The sequence below is a fragment of the Megalobrama amblycephala genome, linkage group LG1 (assembly GCF_018812025.1).
Source record: "Megalobrama amblycephala isolate DHTTF-2021 linkage group LG1, ASM1881202v1, whole genome shotgun sequence".
In the NCBI taxonomy this organism is placed as follows: Eukaryota; Metazoa; Chordata; class Actinopteri; order Cypriniformes; family Xenocyprididae; genus Megalobrama; species Megalobrama amblycephala.
In genome coordinates, this window is record NC_063044.1 from 57156187 (window position 1) to 57181931 (window position 25745).

Sequence of the window (25745 nt, forward strand, 5' to 3'; positions counted from 1 at the left end):
TTTTCACACATAAGAACTGATGCACACATGCTAGTGCGGAGGCATAAAAGCATACTCTGGCTGTCTCGACATATAACACACTAAACCCAATAGAAGTATGCAAATGTGCACATATTATGTTGTCTATACATTTTGCATCAGGTTTTTTTTTCATAGCAGATTGATGACACGCATGCAGTCTTTGTTGAATATGAGGCTGGCATCAGTCATGACACTCTCACCATTATCTTTTCACATTGTACTTGGAGAAGATGGCATGAGTTTTGCTGATAGTTTCTTTGCTAAATCCATTTCTATATCTGCTTTCTATTTTCTATTTGTTGAAAACATTTCCAGTGAAACAACAGACCTGTCCCTGGTGATGTATACTGAACTTCTCCAATTACTTTTCCGCTTAAATTCACCCCTTGTGTAAGTTAAAATGTTTTTTTGCTTTTTCTGATGATTCCTTTGAAACTATCAGAATATTGCTCTGTTTTTGCTTTCATCCTGACCAGCTTAACCAATGGTATAAGTTTTGTCTGAGCAATGTAGATGTGGGATGTTTGGGAGGGAAAACTGCTTTGAAAACAATCATTTTTTGCAGTTCTGTTTTTGGAGATTCTAGAAAATACACATACTTTAATTTTAAGAGTGTACAAAAATGAAAAAATACAGTTGAGTTTCTCATGTATAGCGTTTCATTTTAATCTGCAAACAAAAACGTTTGCCGTTTTGTCAGATCTTTTCTGTACATCTCCTGTACATTATGGAGGCTGGTATATTCTTTATCTGAAACCTGGCTAAAGCTGCTTGAACCAACCTCGTTGCCAGCCATTTGTCAATCACACCAAGTGCCATGCCGACAGGCCTCTTAGGGGCAGGATTAGTGTACATATACTGACAGGTATAAAAACGACATTATCCTGACAGCCAGGTGTGGCAATTTTAACCATCATAGTACTAGAATCAGCATTACAGACATTTGAATACACTCACTCATACCACTCTTACATGACTGCAGGGCCTTTGAGATACAAACCAGGGTGGAAATTTAAAATAGCTCCTATTGAATAATGTGTCAATGAATGAGTCATATTAGGACATTTGAAGAGAATTCCTATCTGTACTCTGGAGGCATAATATCTTCATTACTCACATACTGAAATAGTATAAAGTATATTTTTGGCGTTTGAGTTAAAGTGAGGTATTTAAAACTAAGATCACTTACAAAGTAAAAACGTCATAGTGTTAATTAAACAACCCCTGAAGTAAATTAATTTAATTAGATAAAAAAGACAAAAAAAACTATTCTTTGGTTTTTGTCAACATTAAAGGGTTAGTTCACCGAAAAATGAAAATTCTGTCATTTATTACTCACCCCCATGTCGTTCCACACCCGTAAGACCTTCGTTCGTCTTCAAAACACAAATTAAGATATTTTTCATAAAATCTGATGGCTCAGTGAGGCCTCCATTGCCACCAAGACAATTAACACTTTCAGATGCCCAGAAAGCTACTAAAGACATATTTAAAACTGTTCATGTGACTACAGTGGTTCAACCTTGATGTTATGAAGTGACAAGAATAATTTTTGTGTGCCAAAAAAACCCAAAATAACGACTTAATTCCACAATATCTAGTGATTCAAAACACTGCTTCATTAAGCTTTGAAGCTTTACGAATTTTTTTTTTTCTGAATCAGTGGTCTCTCAAAAAAAAACAAATAATTTGTAAAACTTCGAAGCTTCATGAAGCAGTGATTTGAAATCACCCAACACTAGATATAAAGTCGTTATTTTGTTTTTTTTTGGTGCACAAAAAGTATTCTCATTGCTTTATAACATTAAGGTTGTACTACTGTAGTCACATGAACTGATTTAAATACGTCTTTACTACCTTTCTTGGCATTGAAAGTGTTAATTATCTTGCTGGCAGTGCAGGCCTCACTGAGCCATTGGATTATCAAAAATATCTTAATTTGTGTTCTGAAGATGAATGAAGGTCTTACGGGTGTGGAACAACGTGAGGGTGAGTAATTAATGACAAGATTTTCATTTTTGGGTGAACTAAACCTTTAAGCTTCTCACCATACAATCTGCTCATTATCTCAAAATAAACCTGACAGTGTGATCAGGACCCCAACTCGAAGAAGATAGGACTTGTATCATCTTGAAAGAGGTTTATTTTGCAATAATGGCCAGATAATATAGGCTTGCTTAAGAATCTTGATATAGACAGAATAACGATTTTGTTGACTGTACATTTTATAAAATACATTTATATAAAATTTATAAAATGCAATTTATATAAAATACAATTTATAAAATAAATGTTGTACTTTCTAGACCTCTTTTTTGGATTCAGTGTGCGGTCAGCTATTTTTTTCTGTTTGACTGTACATTTTGTCATGCTTATTGGCTGCCTACCTGCTAATAAAATAAATAGACTAAAATGTTAACCATGTAGTTTAAATAGGTTGAAGTTGGAAGGTTTTAAGGAAGGACATGCAGTTTATCAGAAGGTTGCTGGGTTGATCTTGGTGGTTTCTTTAGCCACATTTTCACTGTCGGGCCGAACGGTTCTCATTGCGTAACCGTTCCATTCCGTGCCGATCCGGGCTAGCTGGTATCGTTACTTTTCGTTTTCCACTGTGGTCTGATAACAGCTGCTCTTTGGAAAGTAATGCAAAAGCATCAGCTTTTGCCTTGGTAACGCAACAGTTTACTGATGATATGAGATGTAAATAATGACCGTGTTATGGAGGATGAATAGGTGTTTCTTTAAATTTTATTATTAATTTGTTTACGTCTCTCAAATAGAGTGCTTAGCCAGCTACAGAGAAACTGGTAGCCAGGCAACAGACAAATGGCCAATCATGTGTGGTGACATCACTTCATGGATTCTACCAGCACGATTCAGCATGGTTAGACAACCGTGCCGAGAATTCCAGGCCGAGAGCGGTTTGTAATCGTGCCGTGCGTACCAGGCTCATGTGGAAACGCAACTGGAACCGTTTCATACCATTCTAAGAACCGTTCGGCCCGACGGTTGAAAAACGGCTTTTGGTTTGAATTTAAAAACGTTTTTAACCTTTATTTTTTTAAATTCATGTCATAAAGTAAGACTGCATAATGTTATGAAAACTAGAACAGTGCAGTGTAACAACAGTGTTGTTATTTTTTGGCTGTAATTATTAATGTGTTTTAGAATTTAAAATAGATATTTTTTGTATAAGTAAATGTTTTGAAGCTTTTGAACTGGCTGCCAGCAGAGCTGCTTTGAGCAAAGGTTTAAATCAGGCTGAAAGCATTACTGAGATGTTTTGTTTCTTTTTGACGTGTGTGCTTAAATGAGGTCTGTTATTTAAGCTGCAGTCATTTCATGGCAGTCCACTGAATTGAATGAGCCGTGCCTCCACTGGTTCCCATTTAAATGAGCCTGTCTCTTTTAGTATTATCTAATAAATTCACATTAACACTCCTGGACTTAGTTTCAACTCGAAATCTCTGAATGGCAAGCTCTCTGATGCTAATGCCCCCTAAACAACGTTGTGCAAGCCTGGCGCAGCAATGCAACTGATATGACTAATGCTGCGAAACAGATTGCAATAACAAATCGCTAATCCACTGGCATCCACTCTCTGGAGCCCAGACGTGACTTAGCTCATTACAGGGGCCATCTCTTAGGAAATGGGGAGGAAGAGGACAGGAATGGTAAGAGACTGCTTGAGAGGGGTCTAGTGCAATTCGTGCATGCTGTGAGAAAGGACAGGATTAGAGGTGTAGAACAGTCAGACACATGATCAGGTGCTTGAGAGATGCTTGAGAACCGTAGGCATCTTTGATGTTTATGCTTGGGCTGCACAATATCGAGGAAAAAAATATAACTTTGCGATATTTAGTTTTTCTGCAATATATTGTGGTATGAAAAGATACAGGAATTTTTACCAAATGACTTGAATAGCTTTGGAAAGAATAAATCATTCTAGAGTGAGTGGGGAGATATTTTTTTATAGAGAGTGCTGCATAAAATAATAATAATAATAATAAAAAGCTGAAATTTTTTTTTTTTTACTTTGAGGACTTTTTTGAGTGTGAAATCCTTGTAGGGCTGAACATACTTGGGTTTACTTTTTACAAGAACCAACTCAAACCTCTTTCAGTAAGCATAACTGTTAATACAGAGGCCGCAATGCGATATATATCATGATACGGGTCTCCACTAAATTACACCTCACCAGAATTTAGTAAAACAGCTGTTTATTAAACACTATATTGTTATACAGTACTGTAATACTGTATAACAATAAAGGTAATGGTGTAGGGTACGTGTTAACATTGGGCACTCGCCACCAGGTACAATATTCTGATTGATTTCTTGTTTTAAGCACATAAATAATAATGTAGTCATTTTTATATATATATATATATATATATATATATATATATATATATATATATATATATATATATATATATATATATATATATACACACATATATTAATGTACTCATTCTAATATATTAATAAAATCATCTTTGCATTGCTGGTAGGTTAGTATTGCACAAATAATACACTCTGTACATGTAAGAAAAAATATTTAAAAATTAGAAGCATTCTAGATGAATGCACTTTCTTCACTGTAGCTCACGCACACATATTCAGACAGTCACTCAAACATTCAGCAGCAAAGAAACTTCTCAATGCTGCCCTGCTATTTTTATCAATAAAATAGCTTCACGACTGAAGAGCTGCATTATCATTCTCACCAAGGAGTTGGTAACATTAGTGTTTTTGAAGCAGTTAAACTCACCACTTTACTGTTAATAGAGAAACACTGCACAGACTGAGGTAATTCATACATGCACAATCTCTCTCTCTCAGGCCCGTGAACGAACACAGACTTGATGTATTCCACTTTTATGCGAATAGAATATCAAACTAGAGATCACTAAACTGCAAGCTTACCGGTGTTTTCAGAAAGCCAACGCTTTCATCCACAGCGGAGACAGAGCCCATGCGTATGGTTGCCAGGTTGAGAAGAATAAGTAAAACACTTATAGATATGCGAGTGTGAAGCTCTGATTTGGGGTCTTTTGAAATCAGGCAACCCCAGTTATGTTCCTCTGTGGGCCAGATTAAGCCTTGTTGTAGCCTATATTATATTTTATTCATTAATTTCAGCACTTTTCCTTTTAAACGTCAGAACCAGCTGTATCGATACTTGTGTCGATACTCATATCAACAAGTATTATGTGACGATACATTGTTGTATCGTTGTATCGAACATAGCCCTAAATACTATTATTTCATTTTCAAATAGTAAATCATCATGCTTTCATTTTGACAGGTTGCTGGCAAATAAAAATATGGCATAACTGGTTTCAGAATGAAGTGCCGTGGAAACACTGTATCATGAACTACATGTGTGTATATAATGCCACACTTCACTCTAAAACAGTAGACAATCACACTAAGCCATATTTTGATTTTGATTTTATTTCAATACATTGTGTAGCCCTATTTTAGGCGTATTTTTTTCATGAAATATGGCCTAATAAGTCAATATTTGCTGATGATGGCCTGTGACTGCATGTGTTCGGTTTTGTTGAAATATGACTGACTTTGTAATTATCAGGGTTGAAGAAAGCTTAGCATGCCTGTGTTTGTGCTGAGGGCTCGGCTCCCTACTGGGCCCTAACTACAGACGGAGAATATAAACATAAATTGATGTCACACTGTAATTCTACCAAGAAATTCCGACAGACTTTTCTGGCACCCTGTAAAGACACTAACTTCTCTGCTGCATTCATGCATTGTTAATCAAGAGCCTGCAATGTTTAGTGCTCAATTATAGAGAATGCTTGTTATTTCTGCAAGCACACTAAGCAGAGAGTGTAATGTTAGTCTAAAGCACAATGACAAGATGACCAGAACCAAAACTTACTCACGCTCCAACAGTTAGCTCTGCATTTCCATTTCACTCATTATTTCTTCATTATTAATTACTGGGGTCCATAAACTTATGTAACATTAACTATTGAAGTAAATTATTTGATTTCTTCCAATTTCTTTCACTTTCAGTCTCTCAGTGACATTAAGTGTTTTGATAAAAACGTGTGATGCTTTGTGGAGTAGTGGTTATCCTTACAAAAATGCTGAAAATGACAGTTAACATATGATGCCGGCCAATTTAATCTGCTTAGCACACGGCCATAGACAAAATGACAGAGAAGTCTTATTGCGATGCAACTTTTGAAGCTCCAAATTGAATTGTAAGGCAGCCAACAACCTCACAATGGCTGTTTTGAGCATGTGAAAGCCCAAGACTGTCCAAACGTAGCTGTCAGCACAGTCAGGTACTGACAAATGTCTTAATCAAAGTAAAGCAGCATTACATTTCGGAGAATACACATTATTTTATCATTTTACACACCTTGCTATTGTCCGAGGAGACTAGTGTGCAGGGTCTTGCAAACTGCTTGTATTGTTTAGCATAGTTTAGGTATTGTTATGTGATATCCATGTAATTATAACACAATTACAATGGTTTCTTGGTCTCATTACCACACAAACACCTCTATGTGCATAAAACCATTTTAAATGCAGAATTTGTGATAAATTATTACAACAGTTGTGTGTATGGATGTATATATGGGTATATGTGTGTGTGTGTGTGTTATAATAATTAATATTAATAATTAATGATGATTCAATTTTTTCTGTAAGAATTATATTTAAATTTATTTATAGCATACTATTTATTATTATTATTATTATTATTAATATACTTGGCTTTACTTGATCTTGCGGCATGTGCTCTCAGGTGACAAGATGTGTTTGTAGAAAGTACCAAATGACTGTACAGCAGAGGTTTGTGGAGGCATATATATATATATATACAGTACAGTCCAAAAGTTTGGAACCACTAAGATTTTTAATGTTTTTAAAAGAAGTTTCATCTGCTCACCAAGGCTACATTTATTTAATTAAAAATACAGTAAAAACAGTAATATTGTGAAATATTATTACAATTTAAAATAACTGTTTTCTATTTGAATATATTTCACAAAGTAATTTATTCCTGTGATGGCAAAGCTGAATTTTCAGCATCATTACTCCAGTCTTCAGTGTCACATGATCCTTCAGAAATCATTCTAATATGCTGATCTGCTGCTCAAGAAACATTTAATGTGTACAATTGTACAAAATATTTGTGTACAATATTTTTTTTCAGGATTATTTGATGAATAGAAAGTTCAAAAGAACAGTGTTTATCTGAAATCTAATCTTTTGTAACATTATACATGTCTTTACTGCCACTTTTGATTGATTTAATGCATCCTTGCTGAATAAAAGTATTCATTTCTTTAATTTCTTTTAAAAAAAAATAAATAAAAATTCTTACTGACCCCAAACTTTTGAACGGTAGTGTATAATGCTACAGAAGCTTTGTATTTCAGATAAATGCTGTTCTTTTGAACTTTCTATTCATCAAGGAATCCTGAAAAAAAAACACAACTGTTTTCAACATTGAAAATAATCATAAATGTTTCTTGAGCAGCAGATCAGCATATTAGAATGATTTCTGAAGGATCATGTGACACTGAAGACTGGAGTAACGATGCTGAAAATTCAGCTTTGCATCACAGGAATAAATTACTTTGTCAAATATATTTAAATAGTACAGTTATTTTTAAATTGTAATAATATTTCACAATATTACTGTTTTTTACTGTATTTTTAATTAAATAAATGTAGCCTTGGTGAGCAGACGAAACTTCTTTTAAAAACATTAAAAATCTTAGTGGTTCCAAACTTTTGGACTGTACTGTGTATATATATATATATATATATATATATATAAAAGATGGTTTAGGCTTGTATTGTGTTAATGATTAACTGTAGTCTTTATCAACATGAGAAAAAGGTGAGAACAAATTTGTTTGTATGCAACTGTTGTGAATCCGATACACCTGTTGTGAATCCATATACGCCTTATTCATATCTGCTCTTAGCTGTGTTTCAGTCTTTTAAATGCCTCTTAGTTTCACTCCTTTGCATATGTTTGAAAGAACAAAACAGTACTTGGAACTCAAGGACAGTTCACATGTTGATAGAATCTGTTGGTGTTAAACAGGAGAGAAATTCAGACATGAGAAGCAAATAAAAAGGTAGAGAAAGCCAGTCAGACGCTGCGGCCTTGTTGTAGCTTTTGCTATGTAAGTACTGTCCTTGGAGAGCAGTGAAAAAAGGCACATGTACCATGGTCTAAAGGGATTTAAAGAGCTTTTAGTATGTGTGAGTTTGTCTAGTGAAAATATCAAAAGGCTTTAATGTGTTTGGCCATTTCACTCGAGCTACAGCTTTTACTTTCTCTCTCAATTTAATTAAATTCAATTCATATTGCTTTATTGGCATGACATACTTAGGTACATATTGACAAATCTTTGCACAAAGCAAAACAAAAACAAACAAAAACATACTTAAAATACATCTGTAAGCATATTAATTGTACTGCTAATGTGGATGTGTTTACTCAGTACCTCTTAGTTTGTGGCATTTATAATTATGATGTTCTACTAAAGAGGAAGTAGGTCCTTCTGGTAAGATTTTAAATTTGTCATTTTCATGGAGTGACTGGAACTCAAGAATAGTCTGCTCTCTCTCTTTCTTTCTCACCTTTTCCTGTTTAACTTGTGGTGTCTTGGCACTGACCTTGGCCAAACCTGTCGTGTATCGATACAGCATACAAAAACATCTATATGTTTTATGAGTTTCAGGGCATCTTTAAGATATAGACTACTATTCAATTGGGATGCAAGATATAAGAAGACCGTATGAGTAAATAGAATATATAATTTCTATATACTGTGTGTGTGTGTGTGTGTGTGTGTGTGTACCTTGAATTTGTAGATTAAATAAACTATTTAAATGTTTTAATTAATATTTATAATTGTTCAAAATATTTATACATATATTAGCATTTAATAAATGTGCAAAGTATATAAAATAAATGAATATATATATCAGGTTTCAAAAGGGATAAATAGGATAGAATACATTGATATATAGTATATTTTTTATATAGTAAATTTTTTTTATAGTACATTTTTTTGTTTTTAAAATCTCTTAAAATTTGGTTTAAATGGAAAAAATGTCAGAACGTTGAACAGATGTGGTCGTTTTTTTAAGTCCCATTATTTATTTATTTTTTAACAGAAAATGATACAGTAATAGCCTTAGCATGAAAATATTTATTGCAATTAGTAAATAGTATCAGTCAGAATGTCTATTTGTGTATCTGTTCTATTCTTTTTTTTTTCTTCTTTTTTTGGTTAAAAATATTGCAGAGTAATATTTTATTCACACGAGAGTATTGAGTTTGTAAATATTTAACTGTAAGGTAAGTGTGTGCTTAAGCTAAAGGTGTTTTAGCGTGCAGCTGATTCAAACAGAAGCATCAACACGAGCTCTCAAGGGCTTCCTGCAGCTTTTAGTGTTGAATGTGAGAGTGTCTATTCTCCCATTAGGAGTGCTAATGTGTTTTAGCGTTAACACACAAGAGAGAGGCTTACCACAGCGCTCTCCCTGCAAGAGTGAGACAAGAGGGAGGCAAGAGCAGGAGAGCGAAGAGATTAAGATGCTGCTAATTTGCTTCATTTTGAGTTTCTCATCATCTTAAAAGTTTCATGAAGTGCCAGATGACAGTAAGAATTAATGCGAGATAGATGATTTTGAAACCGTAAAAATAGTACACTGTAGTCCTGTTGTTATCGGCTCATATCCTTTCTCTTTTCTCTCATTAGCTGCATTTTAACTTCTCCTTTTTATTTGCATTTGCAGTCATAATGGCTGCAAATAGAGGCTTTTTAGATGTTGGCACCTCAGCATCTACTCGGGGAGAGGGGAAAAAAGGGAGAAACTGCAAATTAGATTCAGCTCATCACCACAGCAACACTGACAGAACTGTAGGTAGATTTTGTGTTCCAGGACAAAAGGAAAGTGGCTTGTTATATTTAATTGAAGTGAGCAGGGCTAATGGAAACTCATGGAGTACTGGACTTCAGTGAGAATCGCAGTCAGGTGAGGGATGCGTCTGATGCTGCAGAAACTCATCCACGCTTGCTTCTCCTGCTTTATGAGTCACTGCTTGCAGTGAGTGAATGAACGGGGATGTAGCGCAATATGTTGCTGCATTCATTACGGATTTGGAGTTGTTTTTATTCCAGTTCTCATGAAAGCGGAGCAGATGACAGAGTGGCTCAGCGCTGGCGCATGAACGTGACACCAGCACAATATGAGCAAATCGAAAGTTATCTGTTTCCTTGTAGCTTGTATTTCAGACTATCCTGGCATATAGATCACATCAGTAGGGTTTTAGAAGTAAAAAAATTCCAATTTTCTCCAGAGAAACATGTTTTTAGCAATAATATGAAACTTTTATGAGAGACGCTTTGAGATTGCTTCTGCAGATGTCACAAGCCAAGTACAGTTTCAACTTCATTTAGCATAAAATGGGTTAAATAGCGACTATCCCTATGTATGTTTACCCTCGGACATCCAAGCATTGACAGTGGTGATGTATCTAGTTTTTTTTAATTTTATAATTTCTTACAATATTTTTTTTAATTACAAAGATATAAAAAAAAGAAAAAAAATTTTTGCTATAATTTATATACTGCTACTTCTAGCAGTCTTCGACTACAGACTTGTGTACAGCTCTGTGTGTACTGTTTACTATGAACAGGCTAAATATTGAAAATTGTGCAAAAGTTAGTGATATTGTTGTTATTTTTTTTCGATAAACATTGATTTATCACCCAGACCTAACCATAACTACAACTGAATCAGTTGAAATTAATAATTAAAGGGTTAGTCCACCCAAAAATGAAATTTCTGTCATTAATTACTCACCCTCATGTCGTTCCACACCTGTAAGACCTTTGTTCATCTTCGGAACACAAATTAAGATATTTTTGATGAAATCCGAGGTTATCTGATCCACACATAGGCAGCAACGACACTGCACCTTTTGAGGTCCAGAAAGGTAGTTAAAAACATGGTTAAAATAGTCAACGTGACTACAGTGGTTCAACCTTAATGTTATGAAGCAATGAGAATACTTTTTGTGCGCAAAAACAAAACAAAAATAACGACTTTATTCAACAATTTGAACCGTTGTCATACGTAGTGAACTCACCGTAGTCATGTTGACTATATTAGCCATGTTTACATTTTCTGGATGCCAAAAGGTGCAATGTCGTTGCTGCCTATGTGTGGATCAGATACCCATTGGATTTCATCAAAAAGATCTTCATGTGTGTTCGGAAGATGAACGAAAGTCTTGCAGGTGTGGAACGACATGAGTGTAATTAATGACAGAAATTTTATTTTTGGGTGAACTAACCCTTTTAGAAAAATAAAAAATTCACTTGCTTTGAAAATGACCAACTTTGTTCCAGAAGTATTAGCAATGGTAGCAATAAGCAGTGACCTTGTTGTGTGACTCCAGCAAGCAGTGACATTCAATATGTACACATTTTTTCCCCCCACTACAACCCTTACATTTCAGAGTATCAGCTTCTGTTATTAGTATTAGGAGTATTAGTATTATCTGTATTGAGGAAAAAAACCTTCAGTTTTCGGAACATTGATGTCTGTTTTTCTTATCCTTCCACAGGCTGACGCTCCGTCGCCATGACGACCGAGGAGTGTCCCGTGCCGCTTGGCGTGAGCCAGGTGGGGGCGGGGCTGTGTGAGGACTTCGGCCCCTCTCAGGTTGATGACATCATTGAGGAGGTGGGGCCATGCGATGATGCGGGCAGTGACATCAGCACTTTGGTCGTGCCGTTTCCCGATTTGGCGCCAGTGGTTTTCTTCTGCCTCAAGCAGACAACCTGCCCACGCAGCTGGTGCATTCGAATGGTGTTGAGTCCATATCCTTTATTAGCTGGCGCTCACAGGTCGTGAGTAGAGTGTGATTTCTAACAATGGCTTTCACACATGGGTTGACTTGGAGGAAAGGTATCTAATTGACAATAGCCAGTCGACTTAATCCAGCTTCCTACTGCTGTTTAGTCAGCAAGGCAGTGATTAAGTGCTGCGAGATCTCAGCGACAAGCTGATCTAAACACGCTACGAGTGACAGCTTGAAGCAAGCGGCTTGGCGTCGTGCATGTCGTTGTCAACGCTGAGACTTTCAGAGTTGTCGCCAGTGACAGTGACATTGAGTTACAGTGTCAACATGTGAAAATGCAACTGGAAAGTCAAGAAACATACAGTATGAATTGTGCAGTTAAATAATGAATTATCAAGTTGAAATATTAATGAATGACTTGAATTACATAGGTAAGGGTTTAAAGTGCATCGATAATGTATTCTTGCCGCGGTTCGCAAAGCAGGGCTGAGTTTTCTCTGTCGTTTGAAGTTTGAAAGTTGATTTTTCTTTCCTTTTTGTGCATTTCTGCCAGCTAGCCGTGGCTGCCTTGGGGACTCAGACTTCTTTGGAAAGTGTCTTAAATCGAATTTCACGTCTCTGCGTTGGTTTGGCTGACACTCTCATTTGGCTGATCTCAATGAAAGCCTTTTATACACGATGGGCACAGGTCTTCTTTTCCCCACAGAGGCCCATATCTCCCATTGCTTGAACAGCCACAGGGCGCTAATCAGCACCGCTCGCTGTTACCACAAAGACAAGCACGCTCAAACTCCGTTGTCTCCAGCTGCTAGCCGGCTAGTGAGCGGTAGCTGGAAATCTGCAAACAGAGGCACTTTCTGAGAAGACATTAGCACTCACACACGTCTACACAGCATGCCAAATTTATTTCAATGCCTTAATGGGATGTCTCAGTAACTTGTTATGATTTTATTACATGTAGGTAGCAAGGGAGGGGGAGAGAGTGAAGGATGAAAAGATCCTTTGATGACTTTATTTATGGTCAAAAGTGTGCTGAGATTAATTTTACATGCTTTAAATAACGGAGGACATTCAAGCTGTGAATTTGCAATGATGTAGAGGCAGAAACGCATTTCACACTTCTGGGAAACTAGAGGCTTATTGATATTGTATGGTTTACATTTCAGAAATATTGAAATTAAAGTGGAGTACTCTTTATCAAGCCCAAGGGGCAATTTGCTAATTATTTAGTAATAAGAGAGATTAGATAAGGGAGGAAAGAGAGGAAATTATCTCCCTTCTCTTTTCCCTGCATATTTAATATGTTGGCAAAATGAATCATTATCTTTTTAATAGTTTGTGCATATTGTTGCCCTTGTCAAAACACTTTAATTGGTGATTTAGTGGTTTAGATATGAGGTCCCTGAGTGTTTGCTATCACTTTGTTTGCATTTGAGGTACAGTTTAACTGCGGGGCTTCTTACAGTCAATTACTTTCGGATTTACATTCAGTGTGCCTACAGTGAAATGTATAGAAAACTGAACCCTTTTACATCAGAACTTTTGATCCATTTTAATTTGGATTTTATCTGCTAGCACTTCAACTATGAACTAGCAATATGAAAGTTTAGATGTAAAAGAAATAGTTCACCATTTTTTTTTTTCTTTCCTTCACTTCACTCACACAATTTCATAAAAAAAAAATTCTCTGTGGAACTCAATAATAACATTTAGCATAAGGGTTAAAAAATTGTTTTCATTAATTTGGGTGAACTATTTGGAAAATGTCAGTAGAATTTCAATGGAAAAGCAAAATCGGAAAAAGATCGATCACCCGTTGGGTTAAAAACTGCCCATTTTGCAAATGGTTACCAATGTGTGTCTGCATTTACTTTAATTTTTACTTTAATATATATATATATAATTTGTCAGTGTTAGACCACACATTCTGTCTAAATCCTGGAGAGTCACACAAATCTAGAACAAAACAGCCACATTCAGTTGGCTCATTGCAATGCTCCCTAGACAGCAATCCCCTCCCCAGAGCACACCAAGTATGACAACGCCCGTCATCACAGTGCCCTAATGAAATAATGATATTCCAAACCTTTGACTCCCAATACGAGAGGGAAAATTAGAATCTGTCAACACTTCTGAAATCATTTAGTATCGGTTTTCAGTTCATATCCTTGTTCCTTCTTTTAGTCTTTTTCTCTTTTCATAGGCCTTTTTATCTATGGACTCAAATGCCTGTATGTGTTTCATCTTTGTTCTTTATATAAAAGGTCTTGCCTCTTGATAGTATGATAGGATGGTGAAATAATTGTCATTCTTAGTTTAATATGTAGTATTTGAACAGTGGCTTGATTGCTTCAGGATGTCTCTCTCTGAATTGCCAAGAGCCTTGATTTCTCTCTCTCCGTAATAAAGGTGTAGCTAATAGACCTCAATCCCTCCTCACACATCACTTTGTCTGTGCCAGACTGTCTAATTCAGCCCCCGTGTGTCCTGAAGAGATCTTGGGAACACGAGGTTAATACTAATCTCCAGTCCTGACCGGTCTGTGTTGCTATGACAGCTCATCACACAGGCAAGACTGATGCTCGCTCACCTTCTCAACCTGCCTCTGCCTGCATCTCTCATGTTTCTGAATCCTCCTTTTAACCCTTTCTCTCTTCCCATATGCTTCTCAGGGGCTGAAGGATCTTAAAGCAATAGTACACGCCAATAATGAAAATTCTGTCTTTGTTGAGCCTTTTGATGTTCCAAACCAGTTCAAAATAGATATCTTTGGGCCTGTTTACACCTGGTCACTTCATGCGTTTTCTCTGATTGGATAGCTATCCAATTGTGAAAAGACCAGGTGTAAATGCCCTCCAAAGTGCTTTCAAACCGGATTTAAATCTGATCACTCAAACCACTTCAAGTGGTGGTTTGTAAACCAAAATAAAACTAAAAACCGGAAATCGGAACTGGCCTCTGCATATCTAGAAAACAGGTCGCAACACAAAAATTATTCACACAAATGCTCCCAAATATATTTTGAGGTCACACAGACTAAACTTCGGGAGCATATTTGACCAAAATGGTCACAATTTCAAACCTTGTATATGGCTTAATATTTTTCTGGAAACTGTAATACACTTTTTCATGATACTTTAATAAATGTAAAGTTCAAAATAACAGCATTATTTGTAATGGAAATGTTTTGTAAGAATGTCTTTACTTAAATGATTAATTTCTTCTTTTTTTTTAAAGTCTCACTGACTTAACTTTTGAACGGTAGTATAATTATTTAAAAAATTCTACTTTTGTCTTCTCCGTAAGTCATACAGGTTTGGAATGACATAAAGTTTTCATTTTTTTTTGGTGAACTGTCCCTTTAAGATCAGTCAGCTTCTTTCTGTCTGTCTAGACCTTTCTTTTTATCTTTTTCCCTCCCTCCATCACCTCTGTCTCTTTCCTCACCAGGCACTCAATACGAACTCTCTGGTGTGTGATTTATGTCACAGCATGTTAAAGTAATTACTGAGGACTACCATCTCTCGCTGTCTATCGCTCTCTTCCCCTCCCTCTGTTTCAACACAATTTGCGTGTGTGAATCTGACACTGTGCAGTAAATTCAGGCAGACCGCAGTTGAGTCCAGAGTACTAGCGTTATAGTCAGTAGATCCTGAGTAATGGTACGGCACTCAAATTTCAGATCAGATGGACTTTGGGTGGAACGGTTGTGTTTGTACTTCTGAACTGAGCACACTTTAAGAAATCCAGCAGAACAGTGAACCTACTATATCAGAGAAATAGTTCAACCAAGAATGCATGTTGTTGACTTTGAATGACTTTATTTCCTTTGTGGAACACAAAAGATATATAAATATATATATATATATATATATATATATATATATATATATATATATATATATATATATATATAAATTGTTGCAGTGAATGGAAAAAAAGCTTTCAAGCTTCAAAAAGGACCATAAAAGTAGTCCATACAACTTGTGAGATATTTTTCAACTCTTATGAAGTTTTGTATGATAGTATAGGGTGAAGATTATGATAGTAGAGTGAAATTTAAGAGTCAGACCATGTTTAAGATACAGTATATTGCCAAAAGTTTTGGGACGCCTTCCTTTATGTGCACATGAACTTTAATGACATCCCATTCTTAATCTGTAGGGTTTAATATGGAGTTGGCCAACCCTTTGCAGCTATAACAGCTTCAACACTTCTGGGAAGGCTTTCCACAAGGTTTAGGAGTGTGTTTATGGGAATTTTTGACCATTTTTCTAGAAGCGCATTTGTGAGGTCAGGCAGTAATGTTGGCGAGAAGATCTGCCTCACAGTCTCCAATCTAATTCATCCCAAAGGTGTTCTATCGGGTTGAGGTCAGGACTCTGTGAAGGCCAGTCAAGTTCCTCCACACCAAACTTGCTCATCCATGTCTTTATGGACCTTGCTTTGTGCACTGGTGCGCAGTCATGTTGGAACAGGAAGGGGCCATCCCCAAACTGTTCCCACAAAGATGGGAGCATGAAATTGTCAAAAATGTGTTGGTATGCTGAAGCGAAAGAGAGTTCCTTTCACTGGAACTAAGGGGCCAAGCCCAACCCCTGAAAAACAACCCCACACCATAATCCCCCCTCCACCAAACTTTACACTTGACACAATGCAGTCAGGTAAGAACCGTTCTCCTGGCAACTGCCAAACCCAGACTCGTCTAACGGATTGCCAGACAGAGAAGCGAGATTCGTCACTCCAGAGAACATGTCTCCACTGCTCTAGAGTCCAGTGGCGGCATGCTTTACACCACTGCATCTGACGCTTGGTGATGTAAGGCTTGGATGCAGCTGCTCAGCCATGGAAACCCATTCCATGAAGCTCTCTACGCACTGTTCTTGAGCTAATCTGAAGGCCACACGAAGTTTGGAGGTCTGTAGCTATTGACTCTGCAGAAAGTTGGCGACTTCTGCGCACTGTGTGCCTCAGCATGCGCTGATCCTGCTCTGTGATTTTACGTGGCCTACCACTTCATGGCTGAGCTGCTGTTGTTCCCAATTGCTTCCACTTTGTTATGATACCACTACCAGCTGACCGTGGAATATTAGTAGTGAGGAAATCTCACGAATGGACTTATTGCACAGATGGCAACCTATCATGATACCACGCTTGAATTCACTGAGCTCCTGAGAGCGACCCATTCTTTCACAAATGTTTGTAGAAGCAGTCTGCATGCCTAGGTGCTTGATTTTATACACCTGTGGCCATGGAAGTGATTGGAACACCTGAATTCAATTATTTGGAGGGGTGTCCCAATACTTTTGGCAATACAGTTTATTTTTATGGTGTCTGTGACCCTATTTATTGCAATTATGCGGAAAACAGTAGCCATGAAAATCTTAATTTTTGTGTGAAATATCCATTCAACGTAGAGGTGCTTTGACCTTTTAAAGTGAGCTTTTTTATAAATTACGCTGCTTTCAGGCAAATATGCTAAATCTCATCTCAAGTTTTGGATTGGATAAAAAAAAAAAAAGAGTGCTTTATCTTCATCAATGTCAGTAAAATGCTGTTGCTCATATTCGTCTTCCCTCTGAGAAACAGATGGTGTTGTAAAGTTTTATTTGATACAGTAAAGGTGACAGCCAACTGAGGTTTGTTGGAGTAACCGTCATGTGGGTGATGTATGTGAAACACAGCAACAAATGAGATCTCAATGCTTGAGATTTAGGTGTATATTTTTAATTTTACAGCCATTTATTGGACTGTTTGAAGTGAAATTTTGTTTTTCAGGTGTTCGCTGTTGGCGTTGAAGCTAGAAAACACTTTCTGCTCTTGTTTCTGGCTGGTGATGGGAAGTGCAATCTGTCCTCTTTCCTTAGCTCAAATTGAGGTTTTTGCTAACAGATGTCTTTTGTGCTGTTGACACTGACCCACAGATCATACTTTCTGAAACTGGATTTGTCTTCAACACAAACTTACACACACTGTAGTTGTAGTAGATTAGTCTTCTGGTCCATCTGTAACTGCTTTTAAGTCTTTGTGGTCTGTGGTCTCAGGGCTCTGTGTTGAACAGCCGTTTGAACAGATTGTTTTGCTTTCAAACAGCACCTCTAAATGCCTGCACACACTTCCTGTCTCTTTCTCAGACACACTCACACTTGCCTTATGTGGGTATAATTTCATGGATTATTGGCATCAGAAGTTTCACAGTGCCTCTCTCTCCTGACCGTATCGGCACAATACGGCTCGGTGTCATTGTCTCGGGTCAGAGCAAAACTGATGTTCTTGAATTCCTAGCCTGAGATGTGTGTTTATTTGTCATGCTGGGTGGGTATCAGAGATTCCATCAGACTTAAATGGTTCTCTCCCCATCAGCGTGTTTCCACACCCTGCCTTATAGGGTGAATGGCATAAATGGATATCAAGCGTTTAGTAGGCCCGTCTTGTCATATCTTGTGTGCCTTGTGTGTTTCTATAAGGATGCATATTAAAAGATATTTAAATTCTGGTTGATTAGGATAAGCTGAAAATTATTTTCATGTAGAAAGTAACAGTAACTGATGAAAAATTTTGACTATTTTGTCTAAATGATACTTGATGAACTGTACATTATATCACGTCACAGCATTATAATGTACAGTATGAAAAATGGAAATTCATTTTGATTTTTGCTAAAGGTTACATTTAACAGTGTTATTAAATTATAAGTGATTTTAAAAATGAACTTTAAGTTAGCATTAGATGGCAAAAAGGTAGTCTAAAAAGGGGGGGGGGGGGGGATGAGCATGCACAATTAAATAACCAATATCAATAATTAAAAAAAATAGCCGATACGATACCATTGCTAGTCTTTTAAAAAAAATTCCTTTATTTGTACGTGCTTGTCTCCGTTTAAAACAGGATGTTCCTGCAGGCTAGGTATTAGGATTTAAGACATTTGTCAGAGAAATTAAGTTTAGTTTTAGCATGGCTGATCACCAGCATTTTGTTGGGACCAACATTCTAGTATGCTGTTATCCCAACCAGATAACCATAGTCCATAGTCGACAAACTTGAGCAAAGCTTGCTTGCAGCGGCGTGTGAGCAGCACGAGAGCGTAACTACAGTGTGAACTGCAGCTGCAGAGATGCGCGAGTATTCGCACCGGAAGCGTTTGTACAGCATCACAGCAGCGGATCCAAGCTTCATATAAGTATGCATTTCTTTACAAAGACAACTATAAATTAGATTTTATAAGTTGGTTATTTATAAACTTGATAGTCTTGAAAGTTTGTTAACATGGGGAGGTGTACAACATTCTCATGTAAACGTAAATAACAAATAAACAAACGAGCAAACAAGAAGCCTTGTGTCATATTGCTGCACATGAATGAGGTAAGCTTTGTGTTTACATCATCTGCCGCATGTACATGTTTACAAGACAGCCAACTCTGCGGAAAAAGACCACAAACTCTGGTTTGATTTGGGTATTGCTGCCTATATAGCCTACTTGTCACTGTAATAACAAAAAAAAAAAAGTTTATATATCATATTTTCTGGCTAGTTTACTTTAGTTATTTTATAATACACCATACTTTCACCCAAACTGAATAACTAAAAACATTTATATCTTCTATAATAATTTTCTTTTCTGACATTCTCTAATTCTTGTTAAAACACACTAGACATGCTTATTCTGTGCATTTTGAGCACTTTTTGTGTGAAATCATATTTATTTTGTCCATCAAAAGTGTACTTTCACTTTAATTGAGCGTTAGCAGCGCAGCAAAAATAGACCCAGCGCCGAAATTATCGCGGCACTGCTGCTTCTGCTCTGCTCCTGCTACGCGATGCCACGCAGCCTCTGCGTGCGGTGTGAATGCTCTAATCTGTTAACTAGAGGTGTGATGAGATCTCGTGACACGAGATCTCGTGAGACTAATATGTGACGAGATTTCTTGTCGAGGCGAAAAGTAGTCTCGTGATATTGCCATGACAGAGTGTTAGGATGATTAGGAAAGAATATGCCACCGCTGTGTTTACATTACGCATCCACTGTCGTTTTGCTTTGTATTCAAATAAAAAACATTTAATTCAGTTGGATAACGGTCGCCGCCACTCCATATTTACAGAGTACGTGTACAGTTTTCTCTTAATCTTATTAAGCACAAACAATAAGGTTTCATTTGTTAACTTTAGTTAATGCACTGTGAACTATCATGAACTAACAATGAATGACTATTTTTTATTAACTATCATAAACAAAGATTAATAAATACTGTAGCACATATATTGCTCATTGTTAGTTGCTGGTTGGTTAATACATTAATGTTAATAAATGAGACCTTATTGTAAAGTGTTACCATTTTTATTTATACTGTTTTATTTCTATGATCAGTTTGGGGAAAGGAGTTCAGTTAGGAGGTCAAAAGTTGTAGAAGCTCATAAATCATGTACAGCAAGGTCTGAAGAGACTGAAATCATACAGAAGAGAAGTCAGTCAGTTGAGTTTGTGGCAAAAACTTTTACAGTGCTTGAGTATTGTTGTCTTTTACTGCATATGATAATTCAGTCTCAGAAAGTAGAACTGAAATGACATTGATTACAAGATGATTAGTTAAAACATTTCAAATACACCTGCAGACTATTTTTTCTAGTCATGTATTTCGCCATTGAAGATTTCTTAAAAATAGTGTGTAAAAATCTTGTCTCGTCTCGTTCTCGTGAACTCAATCTCGAGTCTCGTCTCGTCTCGTGAGCTACCTGTCTCGTCACACCCCTACTGTTAACATGTGTGCCGAAAAAAATACGTGCTGCTTATGCTCTGCTGATGCTCTGTCTCTGTCAAAGTGACTGGACCAACCTGAACCAGCACGGAAATTCTTGTTGGTCTAAGCTATTTTTTAAGCAGGGGTTTCTAGCTTGCCTATATGAGGGTTTTTTTTTTCCAGAAACCGATTGTCCACATTTTATCTTGGCAAAGAATTCGTGAGTGTAAGCAAATATGTGATTTGAATACCTGAACTGGAACTTGTTCAAGTTAAAGATTAAACATAAGATGACACAAGAGGTTCGTGCCAGGAGTGGATCTTGGCTTTTTGGGGTTTTAGTATCAAGAGTATTTTGATGGAAAATTGCCTTTGTTTGTGAAATATTCATCCATATGTTTAATTAGACAAAGTGGTAACACTTTACAGTAAGTTTCATTGGTTAACATTAGTTATTAACTAACATGAACTAACAATAAGCAATACATTTGTTACTGTATTTGTTGAACTTTGTTTAAAGGGGTGGTTCAATGTGATTTCACTTTTTTAACTTTAGTTAGTGTTTAATATTGCTGCTTGAGCATAAACAGTATCTGCAAAGTTACATCGCTGAAAGTTCAATGCAAACGGAGATATTGTCTTTTAAAGTTATGGCAGTTTATTGCCTACAAAAACGACCGGTTTGGACTACAACGAGCTTCTTCCCTGGTTGGTGACATCTTAAACCCTGCAAAACACTGCCCCCGGGAACACGCAACAAAGCGGGCGAGGCCATGCGGCACGGCATAATGGAAGCGGAAGAGTTGTGTACACCGTGTCAAAAGATAATAGAACCCATTATAATCTGTGACATTTTCTACCCTGGATGCGACGCTGTAGACCGCTTCCAGAATCTACACAAGTTCAATACTGGATTTGCACAAAGGCTTTTACTAAAAGAAGCAGTTCCCACTTTAAAAGCAGAAGCTGCTGTTTATTGGCTTCAAACTGTAAGTACATGTCTTTTAAACGTATAGTTCTGTTGCTATTTTTGGTTGCATCAAGGACTTAGACAAAGAGCAACTCGTTTTTGCTTCGTTAGCCAGTTAGCTGTATTCTAGTGCATACTTCTCCAACAAACGTCTATGTTCATAGACAAACAGTTGTTCATGCTATAAATTAAACGCTACCTTTACAAAAATGCTACTACTCAGTCATGTATTTGGCTATACAGTAAAGCTTTAATCAGGATAAAACTGTATATTGAAAGCTAACAAACAGCAGTGACAGCATATCTAAACACTTTGACACAAATAAAAAAAAATGAAATACCATTCATAAACGTCCTTTAAAAGCCGCGATTGCAGAGGTTCTGTTTGACCCTCTTCATCTGGGTCTGATTGGGGCTCAATTTGATACAGCAATATATACACGCCATTATTTACATTTCCACTGAAGCGGTAGTAATAACGAATGGTAAGGGGTGTGGCGTTTCCAGACGCTTCAGCGAATCACGATACACTGGGCCAGCTACCTGCTAACCAATCTGAGCACATTGCGTATTTCGGAGGGAGTGGCTTAATAGAACCAGAAAGTCAAACGAGCCGTTCATATGACAGTGGAAACAGAGGTGTAGAATAAAGGTAAAATATATGAAAAATACAGCATTTTCAAAGAAAATGAAGCATTAAGACATGTTAAACTGTGCCCCAAAACACACAATCAAGCCTAGAAAAATCACTGAATCACCCCTTTAAGTTAGTTAATAAAAATACAGTTTTCTAGTAATAATCATTATTTTAATGCAAAAAAAACTAAGCAATTTATATTCTATATATATCAAGTATAGTTTAATATGCTTAGTTTATTTTATACATTAAAGTAATAACTGTCAAAAATATCTTTATAAGGACAAAAGATAAGATAGTATAATGACAAAAATGACAAAGAAAAACAAAACAAAATAAGTATAATGATGCAGTGTGATTAGATTCCAGTGACAAGCACCAGGCATGACACAGTTACAAAATGCAACAAAATCAGCCAATCAGAAGAGCGTTTGGATGGGCTCTCTCTCTGCAAGCCAACTGCACTCACAATGAAGTGGATATGTACATAATAATTAGTAAATATTAAACCATTTTAACATCATTAAAATACATTTAAAATGCATACTGAGTGTCTGATTCAATCTTTGACATGAAATAAACTTTCTTTTATTTTCCTGATCTGAGGTAAAATTCTTTTTTTGCTTTCAGTATCGCTATCACAGTCACCCAAATTGATATTCAAAGTCACATTAAATCTTTTTAACGTTAACACTACCTGAGAATATAATTTTCATAGTATGTTCTTGTTCCAGCTGTGACATGGCAGAAATATAAAGGTTTCTTGCAGTTAATGTTATTTTCTAGTTTCAAATTAGAGTGGTCGGGTCAGCTTCCATTTACCTTGTCCTCATTCGCTTTTTCAAAACAAATAACATTTCCATTAAACTTACTGTGACCTGCCTCGGAATCAGATAATATGTGTTTTTTGAGACATATGTGTGTGCAGTCTGCTTTGCTCGGTGTGTCTGTCTAAAGGAGGTCATGACTGCTGTCTGTTAAGACTCTGTCAATAAACAGGTATGAGGACCACTGAGTCTCAAACTGTGCTGTTGGCAGGAGCTGTTATAGGCTGTGCCCAGAACAGCATGAAGCAGTGACAAATAGAGGAAGCAGGAGAATGAACAACAGACAAAGGCAAATGGAAGGGAAGAGGCTGTGGGTAGGGAAGGGGTTAGAAGATCATATTTACTCCCAGAAGAAAAGCATGAAGAGAGATGAACAATGTCTGTGTGTTTGCCCTACTCAGTGACCTTTCACCTCTAGTGGAGCCAAGCTACCGATATGCTCATCACACACAGATAGAGGGAGATAGAAGGAGTAAGAGAACAATCAGTGAACCATGGGAGTTAGCTGAAATGGCAGTGCTTTGTCACTGTCAAAGTGACTGGACCAGACCTCCTCCTGTGCCACAGTAAAGGTGCTGACAGCACACTGGGCGCATGTACAGTACGCGCAGCTACACATGCAGCTATGCATTTATTCATACAAGTATTTATGTATATATACTATGACATATATCTGCATGCACTAACAATCTGCTGTTAAGAAATTGTCTTTTGGACCATTAAGATTTTTTTTCTTTTCTTTTTTTTGCATTTCATTCAAGATCTGGCAGCTGGACAATCTTGCAATAATATATTGATGTGATTATTCATATAACGAGGTTTGGGCCATACAAATTACCGGAGTTTCCCGGGAGATGGGTGTGAAATATGGGAGATTCCCGGGAAAAACGAGAGTGTTGACAGGTATGGTGCAGTGTGGCATATAATAGGGCGTCCTTAAGGGTCTGGATCAGTGTGAATGAAATTTTAGGCAGGTGATGCAGGGCTTGTTAGATGGACATCAAGTATAACTCACATTTCTGGCTTTTTCTTGAAAAGCAGCAAGCAGAAAAAATTGTAATGGTCTCCTAATCCACAGCTTTTCATACTCATTTCTGTCGTCTCAGGCCTGTGGAGAACAGTGTAGTCAAGATATTTTTTTCCCACTGACCCTGGATCAGTGGACCTGCTGTTCTCAGTGACACCCAGTTCTCTTGGTGTCAGAGAGTTAATCAGAGGGAGAAAATCCTCAGACATTTATACAGTGTCCAGATTAATGTCACAGAGCTGTCAGCATGAAGTGGAGAGAGAGAAATGTAGAGGAGGAGATGATTTATTTGGTGTTCTGCTCACCAGCACATGAAGATGCTAATCCAGGTCATGACCTTTGTCTTGTTTCAGCGTAATCTAATTTGTTTCTACCTGGGCTTCTGTTGGATGACGTTGCAGTTCTTTGGACAGTGGTTGTTGACTCCTGTTCTCTCCCCACATACTGTAGCTCTTGAGCAAGGCGTTTAACCCCAGGTTGCTCCGAAGGGACTGTACCTGCAGTCGGTGTCCTGCAGTGTGCTTTAAATAACAAGCGTCTGTTGAATAACAATGAAGATTTGTAATTACAAATTTCCTCTAGCAATTATGCTGCCCTTGTCCAAACAGTTTCAAAAGAGTTCATTCAAGCTGTCAGTTCATTACAATATAATTGTGTTTTTTATAATGATGTAAATTACTGTGGGCAGACATTTTGCTGAGTGAATTAACTCAGGTGAGGTGATTTATAGTTCATCTTTGGATCCAGCTTTTTGGGTACCTGGGGGAGATAGAGCCGAAATGTAAAAGGATAGTTCACTGAGCATTCTGTCCATTATTTACTCATCCTTTATGATTTTCTTTTTTCACTTATCTCAAGAAATTTCCAAGAATAAAGTGCACAAGTTGTACATTTGTGATATTTTTATGGTGCTTTTGCATCCTTTTTGAAGCTTGTAACTGCATGGAAAAAGAACATGAAGACATCATAGTTTCTCATTCTTAAAGGGTAAGTTCACCCAAAAATGAAAATTCTGTCATTAATTACTCACCCTCATGTCGTTCCACACCCGTAAGACCTTCGTTCATCTTCAGAACACAAATTAAGATATTTTTGATAAAAACCGATGGCTCAGTGAGACCTCTATTGACAGCAAGATAATTAACACTTTCAGATGTCCAGAAAGCTACTAAAGACAAATTCAAAACAGTTCATGTGACTACAGTGGTTCAACCTTAATGTTATGAAGTGACGAGTCCCGAGAATACTATTTGTGCGACAAAGAAACAAAATAATGACTTTATTAAACAATATCTAGTGATGGGCGATTTCAAAACTGTATGGCTATATATTGATACATATAAAATATTTATAAACAAATACAAAAATAGCATTACATTCATACATTTTTATCCTTTATTGTGTACATATATTGCACATACAGGTTCCCATATAAATGCGAATGTATTGTACACATATATATTAGGGGTGCAACGGTTTAAATCAACTAATCGAATATTCATGACACATCCCTAGTTACAACAGATTTCTAGTTCCCAGCATGCTTTGTTTCTGACTGTTAAAGGAGAGTAAATGTTAAAATGAAGTGCTATTTCATGTGTTTTGCTCAATATTAATATTGGGGAGATCTGTTAGTGTTTAAAGTTG

General features: G+C 36.8%; 1 protein-coding gene across 5 annotated transcripts in view; it reads left to right on the forward strand.

Moving 5' to 3' along the window:
- Positions 1-11665: 11665 nt before the first annotated feature.
- cacna1ia (calcium voltage-gated channel subunit alpha1 Ia) overlaps positions 11666-25745 on the forward strand; it is a 167993-nt gene continuing 153913 nt past the window's right edge. For all 5 annotated transcript variants that reach the window (XM_048203435.1, XM_048203450.1, XM_048203445.1 and 2 more), the window contains exon 1: positions 11666-11921. In XM_048203435.1, the coding sequence (XP_048059392.1) occupies positions 11683-11921 (239 nt within the window). In that variant the 5' untranslated portion in view covers positions 11666-11682. The remainder of the gene's footprint in view (positions 11922-25745) is intronic.